Source organism: Salvelinus alpinus, chromosome 29 (assembly GCF_045679555.1).
Source record: "Salvelinus alpinus chromosome 29, SLU_Salpinus.1, whole genome shotgun sequence".
NCBI lineage: Eukaryota > Metazoa > Chordata > Actinopteri > Salmoniformes > Salmonidae > Salvelinus > Salvelinus alpinus.
The window spans coordinates 16,751,434-16,770,124 of record NC_092114.1 but is presented as its reverse complement, the minus strand read 5'-3'; the positions used below and the strand labels follow the sequence as shown (position 1 = coordinate 16,770,124).

The following is an 18,691-nucleotide window of genomic DNA, read 5'->3' as shown; positions in this document are numbered from 1 at the left end:
GGCTTCATCTGGTTTTGAAGTAGCCATAGAGGATGAGAGTGCGATGACATCACTCAACACTCCTCCGTCTGTGTGGAGGGGAGCAGCCTCCATCCCTCCCTCTCCTATCGTTCAGATTGCCGTGTGTAAGGCAGACAGAGAAACTGTTAATGTTAGAATCTGACGGGGTGTGACCACTGTTTCATATTGAAAACACTATTACTGAGGGGGACGACTTGTTTATTCTTAAATGTTTATATTGTTGTACGAGAGGAGGGAGGCTGCCCCCCCACAGAGAGAGAGTCATATAGAGGGAGGCTGCCCCCCCCCCCCCCCCACAGTGTCATATAGAGGAGGGAAGCTGCCCCCCACAGAGAAAGTCATATACAGGAGGAGAGGAGGCTGCCCCCCCCACACAGAGAGAGAGTCATATAGAGGAGGAGAGGGAGGCTGCCCCCCCACACAGAGAGAGAGTCATATAGAGGAGGAGAGGGAGGCTGCCCCCCCACACAGAGAGAGAGTCATATAGAGGAGGAGAGGGAGGCTGCCCCCCCACACAGAGAGAGAGTCATATAGAGGAGGAGAGGGAGGCTGCCCCCCCACACAGAGAGAGAGTCATATAGAGGAGGAGAGGGAGGCTGCCCCCCCACACAGAGAGAGAGTCATATAGAGGAGGAGAGGGAGGCTGCCCCCCCACACAGAGAGAGAGTCATATAGAGGAGGAGAGGGAGGCTGCCCCCCCACACAGAGAGAGAGTCATATAGAGGAGGAGAGGGAGGCTGCCCCCCCACACAGAGAGAGAGTCATATAGAGGAGGAGAGGGAGGCTGCCCCCCCACACAGAGAGAGAGTCATATAGAGGAGGAGAGGGAGGCTGCCCCCCCACACAGAGAGAGAGTCATATAGAGGAGGAGAGGGAGGCTGCCCCCCACACAGAGAGAGAGTCATATAGAGGAGGAGAGGGAGGCTGCCCCCCACACAGAGAGAGAGTCATATAGAGGAGGAGAGGGAGGCTGCCCCCCCACACAGAGAGAGAGTCATATAGAGGAGGAGAGGGAGGCTGCCCCCCCACACACAGAGAGAGAGTCATATAGAGGAGGAGAGGGAGGCTGCCCCCCCACACAGAGAGAGAGTCATATAGAGGAGGAGAGGGAGGCTGCCCCCCCACACAGAGAGTCATATAGAGGAGGAGAGGGAGGTTGCCCCCCCACACAGAGAGAGAGGCTGCCCCCCCCACAGAGCCCCATACAGGCAGCACTATAGGCCTCAGACAGGGCCAGTCATCAGTCAGTGCTGCTGGACCTCCCTGTGACTCGAACCTGCGGACTGAGGTTCAGGCAGACAGACAGAACCCAGCCGTTAGTGTCTCATTCGCTCTGACCTGAGACTCGACCACACACACTTTCACGGAAGCAGAGCTGGCGACTAACAAAACCAGAAAAGACTGTCTAGAACGCACCGGCGCCCGGGTGTGGACCTTCTGATCTGTTCCCAGACAACTAGTGAGGACGAGCCTCTTAGCCAATCAAGTATTGATTTTGTGGATTGATGGAGCTGTTACACTGTAACAGAATACCAACAGGGCCAGTTCTGGTCCATGTATCATATGAATCGTGTCTAATACCATAATATACCCCAGCCTATTTCAGAGCAGGACCGGACATCTCCACTGAAGACCCTGCCTGCATAGACGTGTCTAAGCATCATGGCTACTTCTTTCACTTCACTCAAGTCTCTTCAATGTCATTTTTTTACTGTCGCTTTTCTGGTTTTTAGTTTTGTCTTTTGACTAGGACAGTTTCTTTGTTTGGCTGTTGTGTAAGATGAGATGTCTCTGGTGCCACACGTCACACTGTTCGCTAGGCTCAGTTAGAGACACACTGACTAATAGACTATTGACATGGAGAGGGGGTGAGGAGGAAGCCTCTCTAGACTATTGAGATACAGTCCCTGGTCGGTGCAAGGGGGCAGGGTGGCATAAATAAACATAACTGGTTTGGGATGAAGTTGACCTTAGAACAAGGTTGTGTGTCTTGAAACCAGGGCTGATCCAAGGCGTGGCCTTCCTTCACCCCTGACAGGATGGGATGGAAACCCTGTATGTGTTGTCAGGTCTGTCCGCTGGCCGTCGTTGACTACTGGCAGTGGAAGTGTGCGTGGATGTGTTTTTATTGTTGCAGAAACTAACCTGGTTTGATCATGTCAGTAGTTATCACTGCTTTTGTTCTGTGGCTTTTGCCTTTTAGTCAAGAGCATGAGGTTGGGAGGGGGAGGAAGGAAGATATTGTTATTTTATTTTGTCCGAAAATAAATGTAGCCCAGTCCTTTAAAAACAAAACATCCCATAAATGAAAGACCACAAAGTCCAACTTGATGTAGTTTGTAGTTTTGGAACCACACCCTTCATGACACCTGAGAGAAATAAAGTGACTATTATTAATGTTGACTTGAAAACGGAACAGAACCTGTCAGCTACTTCAACAACACCAGGAAGTGAGGAGCACAGGGCCTGTTCAAGAGGGGTGCGTCCTTACAGAACGTTCAGGTAGAAATGTATGTTGTTGAACGGATGTGATTGGCTGTCTGAATCCCTATTCTAGTTCTATATGCAACGTCCAGAACATTTCACATCACTGAATACACCCCCATCTCTACAGACCCTGGGTCTCCATCTCTACAGACCCTGGGTCTCCTCCATCTCTACAGACCCTGGGTCTCCTCCATCTCTACAGACCCTGGGTCTCCTCCATCTCTACAGACCCTGGGTCTCCTCCATCTCTACAGACCCTGGGTCTCCATCTCTACAGACCCTGGATCTCCTCCATCTCTACAGACCCTGGGTCTCCTCCATCTCTACAGACCCTGGGTCAAACACCAATGTGATGAAAAGTGACTTCTCTTCTTACCATCAGTCGTTGTCACCATTTTCACTTTCCATTGTCACCATACGGGGGGCATCTATCTAGTCATTTTCTCTTTTCGTTTTTCTTTCTTGTTTATTCCTTGGTATCTGATTGGTTGGCACGAGTCCCATGAAAAGGAGCTGTGGTACTCTGGGTGAATGGGAAAAAGGTGGCGAGGTTAACACCGGGTGTGACGGTTCAAGCGCATTGCGAAACTCAATCAGGAGTCCTATTGTTCTGAGATGAAAGAGATGAAACTAACTCCTGCTTGTTTCTCTCCATGAAAAAGGAGACAACTCACAGAAACCTGAACGCTACAATTCCTTCTGCTACAGAACCTGAGAAGAATGGCGTGCTTGAAATGTGATTCCTCAGTTAGACAATAAAATGTGCAGGAAAGGGGCGTAAAAAGACTTGATACTTGTCCTAGTTATACCTGTGTTCCCCGTCTCTCTGTGTAGGTGAGGTCATGATCACTGTTTCTGTACAGCCGACAGTCAAACACGTCTGTGCTGAAAATAAAGTTCCTTCATAAAGATGGTCTGTGTGGTTTATGATAAGGGCCACATACCATAACAATGCAATGAATAACGTCACAACATGTATAGATTTATTTAAATTGAAATCGTCATGTTCTGTCTAAATAAAAGCCCTAATACACACATGCATCCTGTTTGCAATGAGAAACGACACATCACTGAGTACCACTCTTCATATTTTCAAGCATGGTGGTGGCTGCATCATGTTATGGGTATGCTTGTCATCAGCAACCACTAGGGATTTTTTGGGGGGGGGGAATAAATGGAATAGAGCTAAGCACAGGAAAACCTGGTTCAGTCTGCTTTCCAACAGACACCGGGAGACAAATTCACTGTTTGGTAGGACAATAACACAAAACACAAAGCCAAATATACACTGGAGTTGGTTACCGAGACGACATTGAATGCTCCTGATTGGCCTAGTTACAGTTTTGACTTAAGTCGGCATGAAAATCGCTGTCTAGCAATGATCAACAACCAACTTGACAAAGCTTGAAGAATTTAAAAAAAGAATAATGTGCAAATATTGTATAATGCAGGTGTGCAAAGCTCTTAGAGACTTACCCAGAAAGACTCACAGCTGTAATCGCTGCCAAAGGGGATTCTAACATGTATTGACTCAGGAGTGTAAATTAGCAAAAATTTCCAAAAACACGTTTTCACTTTGTCATTTATGGGGTATTGTATGTAGCTCAATGTTTAAATTCAGGCTGTAACACAACACAATGTGGAATAAGTCTAGCCTTTTAGAAATTACTTAAACAAAATCTCTTTTCAAGGGGGCATCTTGAACATTTTGTAGTTACAGGAACTGCAAGAAGTTCTATAGCTCAGAGCGCTGCCGCTGGTACCAGGAAATACTCCGCCTTCCACTCCTCCTGTAACACAAGTCAGGTCATGATGGAAACTTAAGGGTCAGTGGTTTAAGGTCAAGGATCTAAGGTGAGAGTAGAGGGTAATGGTAAGGTGTAGGGAAAGACTAACATCACCTTTCTGCATGTCCCCTACCAATGGACTATCCTGACCCATGGAACATTCCTAATAGTCTGTACAGTGCATTATGAAAGTATTCAGACCCGTTGACTTTTTCCACCTGTTTAAATCGGGGGAGAACGGCCTTGGTTTTTGCTCTGACTGCACTGTCAACTGTGGGACCTTATATAGACAGGTGTGTGCCTTTCCAAATCATGTCCAATCAATTGAATTTACTACAGGTGGACGCCGATCAAGTTGTAGAAACATCTCAAGGATGATCATTGGAAACAGGATCCACCTGAATGCAATTTTGAGTCTCATAGCAAAGGGTCTGAATACTTATGTCAATAAGGTAGTCCTGTTTTTATTTGTAATACATTTGCAAAAATGTCTAAAAACATGTTTTCACTGTCATTATGGGGCATTGTGTTTAGATTGAGGAAAAACATTTAATACATTTTAGAATAAGGCTGTCAGAATATTTTGTGGCGGTTTAGGTGTGTCCTGGCGGAAGGAGGGGAAGGTTTCCGGGACATTCTTCCCCTGAGGGCGCTACATCAGAAGCAGCAGGTTAGACAGTACAACAGTCTGCCTCACACACCAACCCCTCCAGAGAGGACAGACAGTACAACAGTCTGCCTCACACACCAACCCCTCCAGAGAGGACAGACGGTACAACAGTCTGCCTCACACACCAACCCCTCCAGAGAGGACAGACGGTACAACAGTCTGCCCTCCAGAGAGGACAGACGGTACAACAGTCTGCCTCACACACACCAACCCCTCCAGAGAGGACAGACGGTACAACAGCCTGCCTCACACACACACTAGAACCTTCAGATATATACCCACTAATCGAACACATTAAGCTTTATGTGAAAATGACGTCTGTGCTCGTCCATTCCTGTGTTTTACCTATAGGAAGTGGTCTTTCTGCTGCAGCAGCTCCATGTCTATGGATGTTACCTATAGGAAGTGGTCTTTCTGCTGCAGCAGCTCCATGTCTATGGATGTTACCTATAGGAAGTGGTCTTCCTGCTGCAGCAGCTCCATGTCTATGGATGTTACCTATAGGAAGTGGTCTTTCTGCTGCAGCAGCTCCATGTCTATGGATGTTACCTATAGGAAGTGGTCTTTCTGCTGCAGCAGCTCCATGTCTATGGATGTTACCTATAGGAAGTGGTCTTTCTGCTGCAGCAGCTCCATGTCTATGGATGTTACCTATAGGAAGTGGTCTTTCTGCTGCAGCTCCATGTCTATGGATGTTACCTATAGGAAGTGGTCTTTCTGCTGCAGCAGCTCCATGTCTATGGATGTTACCTGTAGGAAGTGGTCTTTCTGCTGCAGCAGCTCCATGTCTATGGATGTTACCTATAGGAAGTGGTCTTTCTGCTGCAGCTCCATGTCTATGGATGTTACCTATAGGAAGTGGTCTTCCTGCTGCAGCAGCTCCATGTCTATGGATGTTACCTATAGGAAGTGGTCTTCCTGCTGCAGCAGCTCCATGTCTATGGATGTTACCTATAGGAAGTGGTCTTTCTGCTGCAGCAGCTCCATGTCTATGGATGTTACCTATAGGAAGTGGTCTTTCTGCTGCAGCAGCTCCATGTCTATGGATGTTACCTGTAGGAAGTGGTCTTTCTGCTGCAGCAGCTCCATGTCTATGGATGTTACCTGTAGGAAGTGGTCTTTCTGCTGCAGCAGCTCCATGTCTATGGATGTTACCTATAGGAAGTGGTCTTTCTGCTGCAGCAGCTCCATGTCTATGGATGTTCTCTACTGAACGTGTGTGGGATGTGAAGGATTGAAACTCGATATCCAGCGTCTCTATGGAGAAGGAAAATTAGAGTCAACTGCAAAGTCAATTTAGTTATTCGCACATTACACTCTGTCCCTGTCTCTCCCTGGAGAAACAGAGGCAGACATGTCATTATACTTCGGTATATAGAGCCATACCATGCAAGGCAGTGAAGGGCAAACAGTGTTGTGCCTGCCTGTATGGGTAGTGTTACTGTCAATACTGCCAGCTTCAATCTGCACCCAGTAGTGCAGGTGTAGAGGTAACTGTACAGTGTGACCACCTATTGCTCTACAGAGAGTATACACACTTCATTCCTTTCATCTCTGCCATTATGAGGTGGAACTGTTACGTTCCCCAACAAGAAGCCAAAAATGGTCACTCAAACAGAAGGGGGATCTAAGAGTCACTGACAACAACCAAAACCAAACAGCTGGGGTTCTGAAAGACTAAATGTCCACTGAAAGTTGGCTAGCAAGAACTGGGACCTAAATGACACCTACCCTGAGCAGCCACTAAATTTGCCCAAACAAAATAAAAACCCACACCAAAATTCAAGACAGGAAGCAAACCAAAATGTGGCGCAAAACAAAAAAAACAGGGAAGATCATATAAAATATTGTTTTTCAGCCATCAACTAGGGCACACCAACTAAAGTTGTTAACCCTCCACATCTCTCAAGACAACTCAATCTTAAATATCACCTGGGCCAGCGCAGGTGAAACGCCTTCCCACTAACGAGATGACAAACCAAGGCAGGTGTAACACATACTGACTAACGAGGTGACGTGCTAACGCGCTAATGTTTTTTCATTGTTGCCCCCTAATCAGGAACTAATTTAGACCTGGGACAACAGGTGGGTGCAATTAATTATCAGGTAGACCAGAAAACCAGCAGGCTCGGGACCTCGTTGGGTAAGAGTTGAATACCCCTGACCTATAATTAGGTCCCTACACCGATAGACAATTGCTGCTAATGAATTCATACTCATCTGATGGCAGAGAGAGGGTGATGGTCAAACTTGGTACAGTATGTCACTGTATACTGTTAGCACTGAGGCGGTGTGACCTAGTAGGAAGTCCACTGTGTGCAGCTCACCCTGCACTGACATAAATAACATGAGCATGTCTACTTCTGCTAAGCTTCCCAGTAAAGCAATGAAAACAAGCAAGCATCCCAGAAAAGTGATAAAACTAGCACACATTAACATATATGGCTTAAGAAACATGAAATAAATAATTTGCTAGTAACAGATGACATTCATTTTCAGACAATCTGAAACTCGGTTAGATAATACTTTTGATGATACAGTGGTAGCAATACATGGTTATAACATCTAACGAAAAAACAGAAATGCCAAAGGTGGAGGTGTTGCCGTTTATATTCAGAACCACATTCCTGTAAAGCTTAGAGACGATCTCATGTTAAATACTGTTGAAGTAATATGGCTACAGGTTCATCTGCCTCACCTAAAGTCCATTTTGGTGGGAAGCTGCTATAGACCACCAAATGCTAACAGTCAGTATCTGGATAATATGTGTGAAATGCTTGATAATGTGTGTGATATCAACAGAGAAGTATATTTTCTGGGTGATTTCAATATTGACTGGCTTTCATAAAGCTGCCCACTCAAGAAAACGTTTCAAACTGTAACTAGTCCTAGCAACCTGGTTCAGGTTATCAGTCAACCTACCAGGGTAGTTACAAACAGCATAGGAACAAAATCATCATGTATTGATCACATATTTACTGATGCTGCAGGAATTTACTTTAAAGCACTATCCAAAACCATCAGATGTAGTGATCACAATATAGTAGCCATATCTAGGAAAACCAAAGTTCCAAAGTCTGGGCCTAATATAATGTATAAGAGGTCATACATTAAGTTTTGTAGTGATTCCTATGTTGATGTAAAGAATATGTGTTGGTCTGTAATGAGGATCAACCAGAAGCTGCACTTGACACATTTATGAAATGGCTTATTCCAGTTACTAATAAGCACACACCCATTAAGAACATTACTGTAAAAACTGTTAAATCCCAGTAGAATCAGATTTTAAAAAACAGATAAAAATACACCTTATGGAACAGCGGGGAGTGTGAAAAGAAACACACACAGGCACAGACACACACACACATGATAAGACACGCACTCTACACACACGTACACATGGATGTTGTATTGTAAATATGTGATAGTGGAGTAGTGGCCTGAGGGAACACACTAAATGTATTGGGTAAAGTGTTATGAAATGTCATGTCATGTCATATTTTAAATAGTATTTAACTGCCTTAATGTTGCTGGACCCTAGGAAGTGTAGCTGCTGCCTTGGCATTAACTAATGGGGATCGATAATAAACCCCAGGAAGAGTAGCTGCTGCCTTGGCATTAACTAATGGGGATCGATAATAAACCCCAGGAAGAGTAGCTGCTGCCTTGGCAGGAACTAATGGGGATCCATAATAAACCCCAGGAAGAGTAGCTGCTGCCTTGGCATTAACTAATGGGGATCGATAATAAACCCCAGGAAGAGTAGCTGCTGCCTTGGCAGGAACTAATGGGGATCCATAATAAATACAAATACAAAATGTCAAGCCGTGTTAGCTGGGGCTGGATAGTCTTGAACGATCCTTGGGCAGTGTACACACAGACAGACAGACGCAAGTGCACGCACACACCTTTGATATAATAGCTAGCTAGCTTTAGCTTGGTGGTGTATAATATAAACTGTCTTGTCACCTGCGGTAACACCTGCAAATCTGTGTACACGACCAACAAACTTTGATTTGATTTAAACGCACGCCTATATATTTTTTGGGGGTGGTGACTAGGCATGTTTTTGTCCCTTCCGACTACATAAAATAGAATTTGATTATGTACACTGAACAGAAATATAAAACGCAACATACAACAATTTCAAAGATTTTACTGAGTTACAGTTCATATCAGGAAATCAGTCAATTGAAATAAATTCCTTAGGCTCTAATCTATGGATTTCACATGAATGGGAATACAGATATGTATCGGTTGTTCACAGATACCTTAAAAAAAAGGTAGAAAACCAGTCAGTATCTAGTGTGACCACCATTTTCCTCATGCAGCGTGACACATCTCCTTCACATAGAGTTGATCAGGCTGTTGATTGTGGCCTGTGGAATGTTGTCCCACTTCTCTTCAATGGCTGTGTGAAGTTGCTGGATATTGTCCTACACGTAGATCCAGAGCATTCCAAACATGCTCAATGGGTGACATGTCTGGTGAGTATGCAGGCCATGGTTATGACGCCAAACAGCAGTCAGGTCAAGACCCTGGTGAGGACCACGAGCACGCAGTTTAGCTTCCCTGAGTTGGTTTCTGGCAGTTTGTGCAGAAATTCTTGGGTTGTGAAAACCCACAGTTTCATCAGCTGTCTGGGTGGCTGGTCTCCGACCATCCCTCAGTGATGAAGCTGGATGTGGAGTTCATGGGCTGGCGTGGTTACATGTGGTCTGCGGTTGTGAGGCCGGTTGGACGCACTGCCAAATTCTCTAAAACAACGTTGGTAGAGAAATTAAGATTTAATTATCTGGCAACAGTTCTGGTGGTCATTCCTGCAGTCAGCATGCCAATTGCACGCTCCCTCAAAACTTGGGACATCTGTGGCATTGTGTTGTTTGACAAAACTGCACATTTCATTGTTCCAAGCACAAGGTGCACCTGTGTAATGATCATGCTGTTTAATCAGTTTCTTGATATGCCACACCTGTCATGGGGATGGATTATCTTGGCAAATGCTCACTAACAGGGATGTAAACAAATTTGTGTCCAAAATTTGAGAAATAAGCTTTTTGTGTATATGGAATATTTCTGGGATCTTTTATTTTAGCTCATGAAACCAACACTTTACATGTTTCGGTCATATTTTTGTTCAGTATAAGTGTATATGAGTGTGTCCTGTCCAGTGGTGTAAAGTACTTAAGTAAAAATACTTTAAAGTACTACTTAAGTAGTTTTTGGGGGGTATCTGTACTTTACTTTTTATATTTTTGACAACTTTTACTTCACTACATTCCTAAAGATTTGTTTGTTTTTTTACAACATACATTTTCCCTGACACCCAAAAGTTCTCGTTACATTTTAAATGCTTAGCAGGACAGAAAATGGCCCAATTCACACACTTATCAAGAGAACATCCCTGGTCATCCTTAATGCCTCTGATCTGGCAGACTCACTAAACACAAATGCTTTGTTTGTAAATGATGTCTGAGTGCTGGAGTGTGCCTCTGGCTATCCATTCGTTTGAAAAACAAGAAAATTATGCCATCTGGTTTACTTAATATAAGGAATTTTAAATTATTAATACGTTTGATACTTATGTCTATTTTAGCAATTATATTTACTTTTGATACTTAAGTATATTTAAAATCAAATCCTTTTACACTTTTACTCAAGTAGTATTTTACTGGGTGACTTTCACTTGAGTCATTTTCTATTAAGGCATCTTTACTTTTACTCAAGTCTGACAATTGGGTACTTTTTCCACCACTGGTCCTGTCTATCTGGGTCAGAGAAATCATAAGAAACCTTTCTCCCATCTTTCCCTTAATGCGTATGCGCAGCTCTCTGTGCGTCAACGTCATCTGTTTCACAGCAATATCCAGGAAGTGAGTCGCAGCTTGTTGTTATTATTCAATTGACAGCTAGCTAGCTGGCTAGTTAACACGTTTTTTTGATACTTTTCGTCGTCCGAAAATGGCGACTTTTATTTCTGTCCCGTTAAAGAAGTCGTCTGAAGTAGATCTAGTTAAACCACTTTCGAAATTCATCACGGCGACATACCCAGCGGGTGAGGAGCAAGCGGAGTACATCCGATCCGTGGAGGAGTTGAACAAGCTGCGCAAGAGTGCTTTGGGGAGGCCGCTCGATAAACACGAAAGCTCACTGGAAATCCTCCTGAGGTTAGAAAGACTGCCAGACTCAAGTAGCTAGCTTAGGTTCGCTAGAATGCTAACTCCAGCTAGCTATTTAACCTGTGTAGAAATGGCTAGGCTTGCTGCTAGCTAACTCGATTGCCGCACCCTGAAATTCTCGGATGCGGTTTTTACCCTTTTGAGTCATGTTTGTCAATGCGTTAACTTGTCATAAATTGTTAATCAATGTCAATTTGATGTCTAATTCCTCAACAACGAGTTCCCCGTGTGAAATGAACTTGCTGTCAATTAACTTAAGTAACGTAGTTCGCAATGTTGCTTAGCTAACTTTCCTGTTAGCCAAGTCGAGGAGACGTCGTTAGGATAGGATAAACAGTTGCAATTAGTTCATGGTTATTTCCCAGCTGGCATCCTCGTGAGTCAGTTTGACCAGCCGCAATATCATATTTCAAGGTGTCATTGTCAAATTCTCTAAAGTCATGAGACCCAAGAAGGGTGGGTATAATTTGTGGAACGTTCCAACAGGGATCTGTTCCAAAAACGTCATAACAAGGACGCCAACAAACAACTCATACAAAGTAGCACGATCAATTCACCTTGCTAACTAGCTGCCGAATAGGCATCAACTCACCACGTAGATTATTCTTAATGTTTGTCCATAGGCTACCAGAGTGAGGACCAACATTTCGGGAATAAACGTGGTGAGTGAAAACGTAATGAAGTAGCCCACTCCCTATCCGGTATCTTATTCTACAGGAGGACCAACGTTGTATGCGTTGTTTGTTGGCAACCTTGTTATTTAGGAAGTTTTTGGAACAGATTCCTGTTGGAAAGTTCCACAAATTATACCCCCCCCCCCCCCCGATGAAGACCAATAACAAAATCTTAATGTTTCCAATTCTAGCTAGTGTGTATTGTTATGTTACTGAAACATGAAGTAATGTTAGTTTCAGGAGAGTTATGTTTGGACGGTTTCAGGAGGGCTACCTCCTATGCCATAAAGACTCAGACCTCTTGGAAGGTCCCCCACTATAGCTTCTTGAAAGATACTCATCTGAAACCATTTTTTTGTGGAGGGGTGCAATATTACATACCATTCAGAATATACATTGTCTAGGCTGTATTGATCTACATTATCTCTCTGTGTTTGTGTATATGTATGTAGATATAATATAGTCCACCTGCTTGCCTCTGCTCGGGTTTAGCTGAATAATACCGATCTCATCCTAAAAGAATACCCCCAACCCACACTATGATGTGTTAGGGATGTTTTGCATAGCGCTCCATGGAGGAAACAGGACTGTTATCTGGTTAACAAACCTCCTCTACTGTCTTTGACTCTGTTCTCCAGTCCCCTTGTGACGTTACGGACTCTGTTTTCCAGTCCCCTTGTGACGTTACGGACTCTGTTCTCCAGTCCCCTTGTGACGTTACGGACTCTGTTTTCCAGTCCCCTTGTGACGTTACGGACTCTGTTCTCCAGTCCCCTTGTGACGTTACGGACTCTGTTCTCCAGTCCCCTTGTGATGTTACCTCTGACTTTCTATCCTCTCTGGTTCTCTACCCAGTGATGTATTCTATAAAGTACTAGTGACGTCAGCATGGTGTAAGACCACTGTTTCTCAACACTGTTCCTCCTGTACCCCTAACAGTACACAGTTTCAAATCAAATGTTATTTGTGACAAGCGCCAAATACAACAGGTATAGTGTAGACCTTACCGTGAAACGCTTACTTAACCAACAATACAGTTGTAAGAAAGGCTATATACAGGGGGAAACGGTACTGAGTCAATGTGCGGAGGGGGGTACAGGTCAGGCAAGGTATTTGAGCTAATATGTACATTAGGGTTGTAGCCATTGACAAACACACTTCATTCAACTCATTGAGGACTTGATGATTAGTTGACAACTTTATGCTTTGCTCCCCTGTATGGAGTCAAATGACTCATAGTTTACCCTGGTGTTGTCCACAGAGCATTATATAACAGTAGTTACAATAACTGGTGTTGTCTAGTAGCCAGCCTAGCCAAGTGCCAACACTAAGACTATAGCTTTCATGTTGAAAGACAAGGAACCCAACCACTGTTACCAGAGGAGTGTTTCCATTCCCTCAAACTTGTGTTCTGTTTTCTTTTAGTGTCAGTCAGCAACTCGCTCTTTTTCGTCCTTTCTCTTAGCCCTTCTCTCTCTGTCTCTCTCTCTCTCTGTTTCTGCTGTGTGAGGCAGGAGGGTGGATGTAAGGGCCAAGGAGTTTTTGCTGGAGGAACGTAATTAATGTTAGCATAGGCGTGCTAGCTACAGGGTGGTGTAGGGCCATGCTATCGCTAGCCTATATTAGCATTCTGGCTGCGCTCTACACTGCTCGTAGGCACCTATGAGGGGATTGTTAGCATTGGAGCCTCTCCTTGGCTCTTAACTAATGACCCATGTGCCAGGTAGCTATGGCAACGGGCCTTGTATTCCGTATCCCTTTCACAGCCCTGCAGACTTTGTGTCAGAGGCAGTAAACTAGTCGCTAGCAGACCTGGCTGGGACGAAACTCCAAACTGGAAATATAAATATAATTTGTTTTTCATCAAATACTTGAGGGTACTCAACTGGCACTTTATTGAACTCCCGGTGTAATGGAACCAGTGGAAATTTATCAGAAAATACAAACACTGTGTACATGTATGTAGTTTGGTCGCTTAGCATGAAAACTTTAGTGTAACCGTGGTAATCATTGTTTGTGCCTAAAACGCTTCAGAGCTCCCCTCTCCTTCCTGCTCCTCCTTTTCCTCCCCACTCCTCTTTTGCTCGCCTCCCCGCTCCCCTTTTCCTCCCCGCTCCTCCTTTTCCTCCCCGCTCCTCCTTTTCCTCCCCTCTCCTCCCCGCTGCTCCTTTTCGTCCCCGCTCCCCTTCTGCTCTCCGTCTCCCCACCTCTGTTTTCCTTCTTTCCCATTCTCAGACTGCACTTCTGCTAGTTCCACTCCTTCCTCTCCCATCTCTCCTTCCTTCCTCTGTCCTCTTTTCAGAAGGGGTTATTCCTGACTTGAGTCAGCTGTAGTACCAGTATAACACCAACTGTAGTACATAGGGATTTCTCCAGTCACAACAATAGACTACTCTCTGTCTTTCACTCTGGGATGTCAATCCTTAGAATAGAATGTTCCAGATCACAGTAGCAGATAACCGAAGCGTATTACCACACCGGTGTTTATCTGAAGCGTGACAGTCGGCCACACTCTCATGACTCACTGTCATGTGTCTCTGAGCCAACGCAGCTTTCCCAACACACTGTCATTAGTCAATAACACAGTAGACACACTTCTCTCTCTTCTGATTGATTCAAACAATAAAAGTGTGTTCTCCCTCCTCCTCCTGTAGGTACTATGACCAGCTGTGTGCTGTGGAGCCCAAGTTCCCCTTCTCTGAAAACCAGGTAGATACAACCTTCCATCCACTCAATGCTGAAGGGGGGTGGAGGGGTTGCACAACAACGGTACAATAAAAAAACTACACTACAGTATCTGTCTGCAGAGAATCACGTCACACATGAACCGCTAGTCAGTAATAACAGGTGATCATGTTGCTAATCTCTCTCTCTGTCTTCCTGCAGCTGTGTCTAACCTTCACATGGAAAGATGCCTTTGATAAAGGCTCACTGTTCGGGGGCTCAGTCAAACTAGGTAGGCCACAGACACATGCAGGCCTCTGGGCATGGGTACTTCTAGCAGATGTATGAGGAAGTCCTATTGCATGATGGGTGTTTTTCTCCTTGTCTTTTTTTTCCAACGTAACTGATTTATTTCCTGTATTTTTATTTCCTGTATGTGTCGCACACGACAGCCCAGCTCTGTCTCTCACCCCTCACACACAGCGACCAATGTTTCCTCTAAGTTGCCGTGCAGCTCCTCGGGGGAAATATCTGCACAAGGAGAGAAGCACGAGATTCACTCAACTTTCTAGAGTTTTCCCCGTTAACACGACCAACGTTTCCCTTTACTGTGGGAATTGTGATCGAATCAATGCAATGTTAGCCTCTTTCAATGCAACATACCGAAACAAACTATCAAGAGATTTTGTTGTAGGCAGAACACATCGCTGTAGGATTCTAGTGCTCACGACTCAGAGCATTACTCTACACCGGTGCGGCATAACCAATCAGAGCTCTACTCTACATCGGTGCAGAATAACCAATCAGAGCTCTACTCTACACAGACCGGTGCGGTATAACCAATCAGAGCTGCGTATATGGATCTGTGCCATTGACTGAACTGGACTGTGTTTTCAGCTGTGGTTGTGGGTAGATGCACTTGTTTTGCGATCAAAGCGAGAGCTGCGTGTAGCCACGTGCACATTGTGTTCATATCCTTTGCTAGTGAGTTATTAGCCCAGTTATAGATCTTTAGTAGTCAGCAATAGGGGAGTGATCGCTTCCTACAAGAACGCAGAACGTGTACATTTCTAGACATCTTTGAAAGCTAGTCAGGTAAAGAGCTTTTTTTTTTTGTCTTAAAGGGGCAGTGTTGTGTTTTGAGACAGGCCTGAATAAGCTAAGTAGCCAATAGGCAGAGGGTAACATCATTTGTCTGATTCTCTGCAATAATGGGAATAATAATGAATTTTTGTAAAGTGGTTTCTTGCATCAAACAACACAACATTTCCAGTCACCTCCTTGTCTGACGGACAAGTGGATTAACAGGTTCATGTGAAGCCCTGCATGTTTAAAAAATTTTTTTTTTTTAAAAAGTCTCACACATTGGCTGTTACTGTAGGCTGAATGATATAACAGTTATTTCCATGTTAAAATGTTATGGGATGTATTTTCTCCATTGTTTGTGATGGTAGGCTACCCTGGTAGGCCTACATTATGATCAAATAGCCACAGTAGCCTACTTGACCACTTTAAAACTAACTTAAAGTGGGTACAGCCTCAGTGTTCACAGTAAAACTGTAACTTAAAGCGGGTACAGCCTCAGTGTTCACAGTAAAACTGTAACTTAAAGCGGGTACAGCCTCAGTGTTCACAGTAAACGCACGCTGGAAGTTGCACAGAATTTTCACAACGTTCAAGTTTGCGCTCAGTAGACCTGAAATGTGTTCAGTGCTGGAAAAAAGTTAATGGGAACATTGATAGAAACCCTAGGAAACCACAAGGTAACCTTATTGTGTGAGTGTTGTTTGAGCTCAGACGAACAGGTAGGTAGGTGTGTGTGTGTGTGTGTGTGTGTGTGTGTGTGTGTGTGTGTGTGTGTGTGTGTGTGTGTGTGTGTGTGTGTGTGTGTGTGTGTGTGTGTGTGTGTGTGTGTGTGTGTGTGTGTGTGTGTGTGTTAAAGTACAGCACCAGTCAAAAGTTTGGACACACCAACTCATTCAAGTGTTTTTCTTATTTTTTTTTACTGTTTTCTACATCGTAGAATAATAGTGAAGACATCAACACTATGAAATAACACATATGGAATCATGTAGTAACCAAAAAAGTGTTAAACAAATCAAAAATATATTTTAGATTCTTCAAAGTAGCCACCCTTTGCCTTGATGACAGCTTTGCACACTCTCTTTTGACTGTACTGTGTGTGTGTGTGTATTAGCCCTCGCCAGTCTGGGATATGAGAAGACGTGTGTGTTGTTCAACGGAGCAGCGTTGGCGAGTCAGATCGCTTCAGAACAGAACCTGGACAGCGACGAAGGACTGAAGGCCGCAGCCAAATACTACCAGGTACGTCTATAGCAATACTACAATACAGCCAAATACTACTAGGTATTTCTATAGTTATACTACAATACAGCCAAATACTACTAGGTATTTCTATCGTTATACTACAATACAGCCAAATACTACTAGGTATTTCTATCGTTATACTACAATACAGCCAAATGCTACTAGGTATTTCTATCGTTATACTACAATACAGCCAAATGCTACTAGGTATTTCTATCGTTATACTACAATACAGCCAAATGCTACTAGGTATTTCTATCGTTATACTACAATACAGCCAAATACTACTGGTATTTCTATAGTTATACTACAATATAGCCAAATGCTACTAGGTATTTCTATCGTTATACTACAATACAGCCAAATGCTACTAGGTATTTCTATCGTTATACTACAATACAGCCAAATACTACTGGTATTTCTATAGTTATACTACAATATAGCCAAATGCTACTAGGTATTTCTATAGTTATACTACAATATAGCCAAATGCTACTAGGTATTTCTATAGTTATACTACAATATAGCCAAATGCTACTAGGTATTTCTATCGTTATACTACAATACAGCCAAATACTACTAGGTATTTCTATAGTTATACTACAATACAGCCAAATGCTACTACGTACAGTTGAAGTCGGAAGTTTACATACACTTAGGTTGGAGTCATTAAAACTAGTTTTTCAACCACTCCACAAATTTCTTATTAACAAACTATAGTTTTGGCAAGTCGGTTAAGACATCTGCTTTGTGCATGACACAAGTCATTTTTCCAACAATTGTTTACAGACAGATTATTTCACTTATAATTCACTGTATCACAATTCCAGTGGGTCAGAAGTTTACATACACTAAGGTGACTGTGCCTTTAAACAGCTTGGAAAATTCCAGAAAATGTTGTCATGGCTTTAGAAGCTTCTGATAAATTATGTCAATTAGCTTAAGTCAATTGGAGGTGTACCTGTGGATGTATTTCAAGGCCTACCTTCAAACTAAGTGCCTCTTTGCTTGACATCATGGGAAAATCAAAAGAAATCTGCCAAGACTTCAGAAAAGACATTTGTAGACCTCCACAAGTCTGGTTCATCCTTGGGAGCAATTTCCAAAGGCCTGAAGGTACCACGTTCATCTGTACAAACAATAGTACGCAAGTATAAACACCATGGGACCACGCAGCCATCATACCGCTCAGGAAGGAGACGCGTTCTGTCTCCTAGAGATTAATGTACTTTGGTGCGAAAAGTGCAAATCAATCCCAGAACAGCAAATGACCTTGTGAAGATGCTGGATGAAAACGGGTACAAAAGTATCTATATCCACAGTAAAACGAGTCGTATATCGACATAACCTGAAAGGCTGCTCAGCAAGGAAGAAGCCACTGCTCCAAAACTGCCATCAAAAAGCCAGACTACGGTTTGCAAATGAGCATGGCGACAAAATCGTACTTTTTGGAGAAATATCCTCTGGTCTGATGAAACAGAAATAGAACTGTTTGGCCATAATGACCATCGTTATGTTTGGAGGAAAAAGGGAGAGGCTTGCAAGCTGAAGAACACCATCCCAACCGTGAAGCACGGGGGTGGCAGCATCATGTTGTGGGGGTGCTTTGCTGCAGGAGGGACTGGTGCACTTCACAAAATAGATTTCATCATGAGAAAGGAAAATTTTGTGGATATATTGAAGCAACATCTCAAGACATCAGTCAGGAAGTTAAAGCTTGGTCGCAAATGGGTCTTCCAAATGGACAATGACCCCAAGCATACTTCCAAAGTTGTGGCAAAATGGCTTAAGGACAACCAAGTCAAGGTATTGGAGTGGCCATCACAAAGCCCTGACCTCTATCCCATAGAAAATTTGTGGTCAGTACTGAAAAAGCGTGTA

The 18,691-nt window shown here is 43.7% G+C and overlaps 2 protein-coding genes and 1 long non-coding RNA gene across 4 annotated transcripts in view; 2 read left to right on the top strand and 1 right to left on the bottom strand.

Annotated features, from left to right (window-relative positions):
• LOC139559144 (upstream-binding protein 1-like) overlaps nt 1–3,543 on the top strand; it is a 27,859-nt gene extending 24,316 nt beyond the window's left edge. Inside the window, exon 17 of the mRNA XM_071374889.1 lies at nt 1–3,543. This exon is cut by the window's left edge and continues 36 nt beyond it. Within this exon, the coding sequence (XP_071230990.1) occupies nt 1–23 (23 nt within the window). The 3' untranslated portion in view covers nt 24–3,543.
• A 519-nt stretch (nt 3,544–4,062) lies between these two features.
• LOC139559146 (uncharacterized) lies at nt 4,063–11,927 on the bottom strand. The gene is made up of 3 exons (XR_011671698.1): nt 11,737–11,927; nt 6,121–6,222; nt 4,063–4,298 (listed from the first exon to the last, which is right to left on the bottom strand). It is a non-coding gene; the product is annotated as an uncharacterized lncRNA (long non-coding RNA).
• The window catches only part of LOC139559143 (programmed cell death 6-interacting protein-like), a 37,117-nt gene continuing 29,232 nt past the window's right edge, over nt 10,807–18,691 (top strand). For both annotated transcript variants that reach the window (XM_071374887.1, XM_071374886.1), the window contains exons 1-4: nt 10,807–11,132; nt 14,473–14,527; nt 14,705–14,774; nt 16,680–16,807. In XM_071374887.1, the coding sequence (XP_071230988.1) occupies nt 10,927–11,132; nt 14,473–14,527; nt 14,705–14,774; nt 16,680–16,807 (459 nt within the window). In that variant the 5' untranslated portion in view covers nt 10,807–10,926. The remainder of the gene's footprint in view (nt 11,133–14,472; nt 14,528–14,704; nt 14,775–16,679; nt 16,808–18,691) is intronic.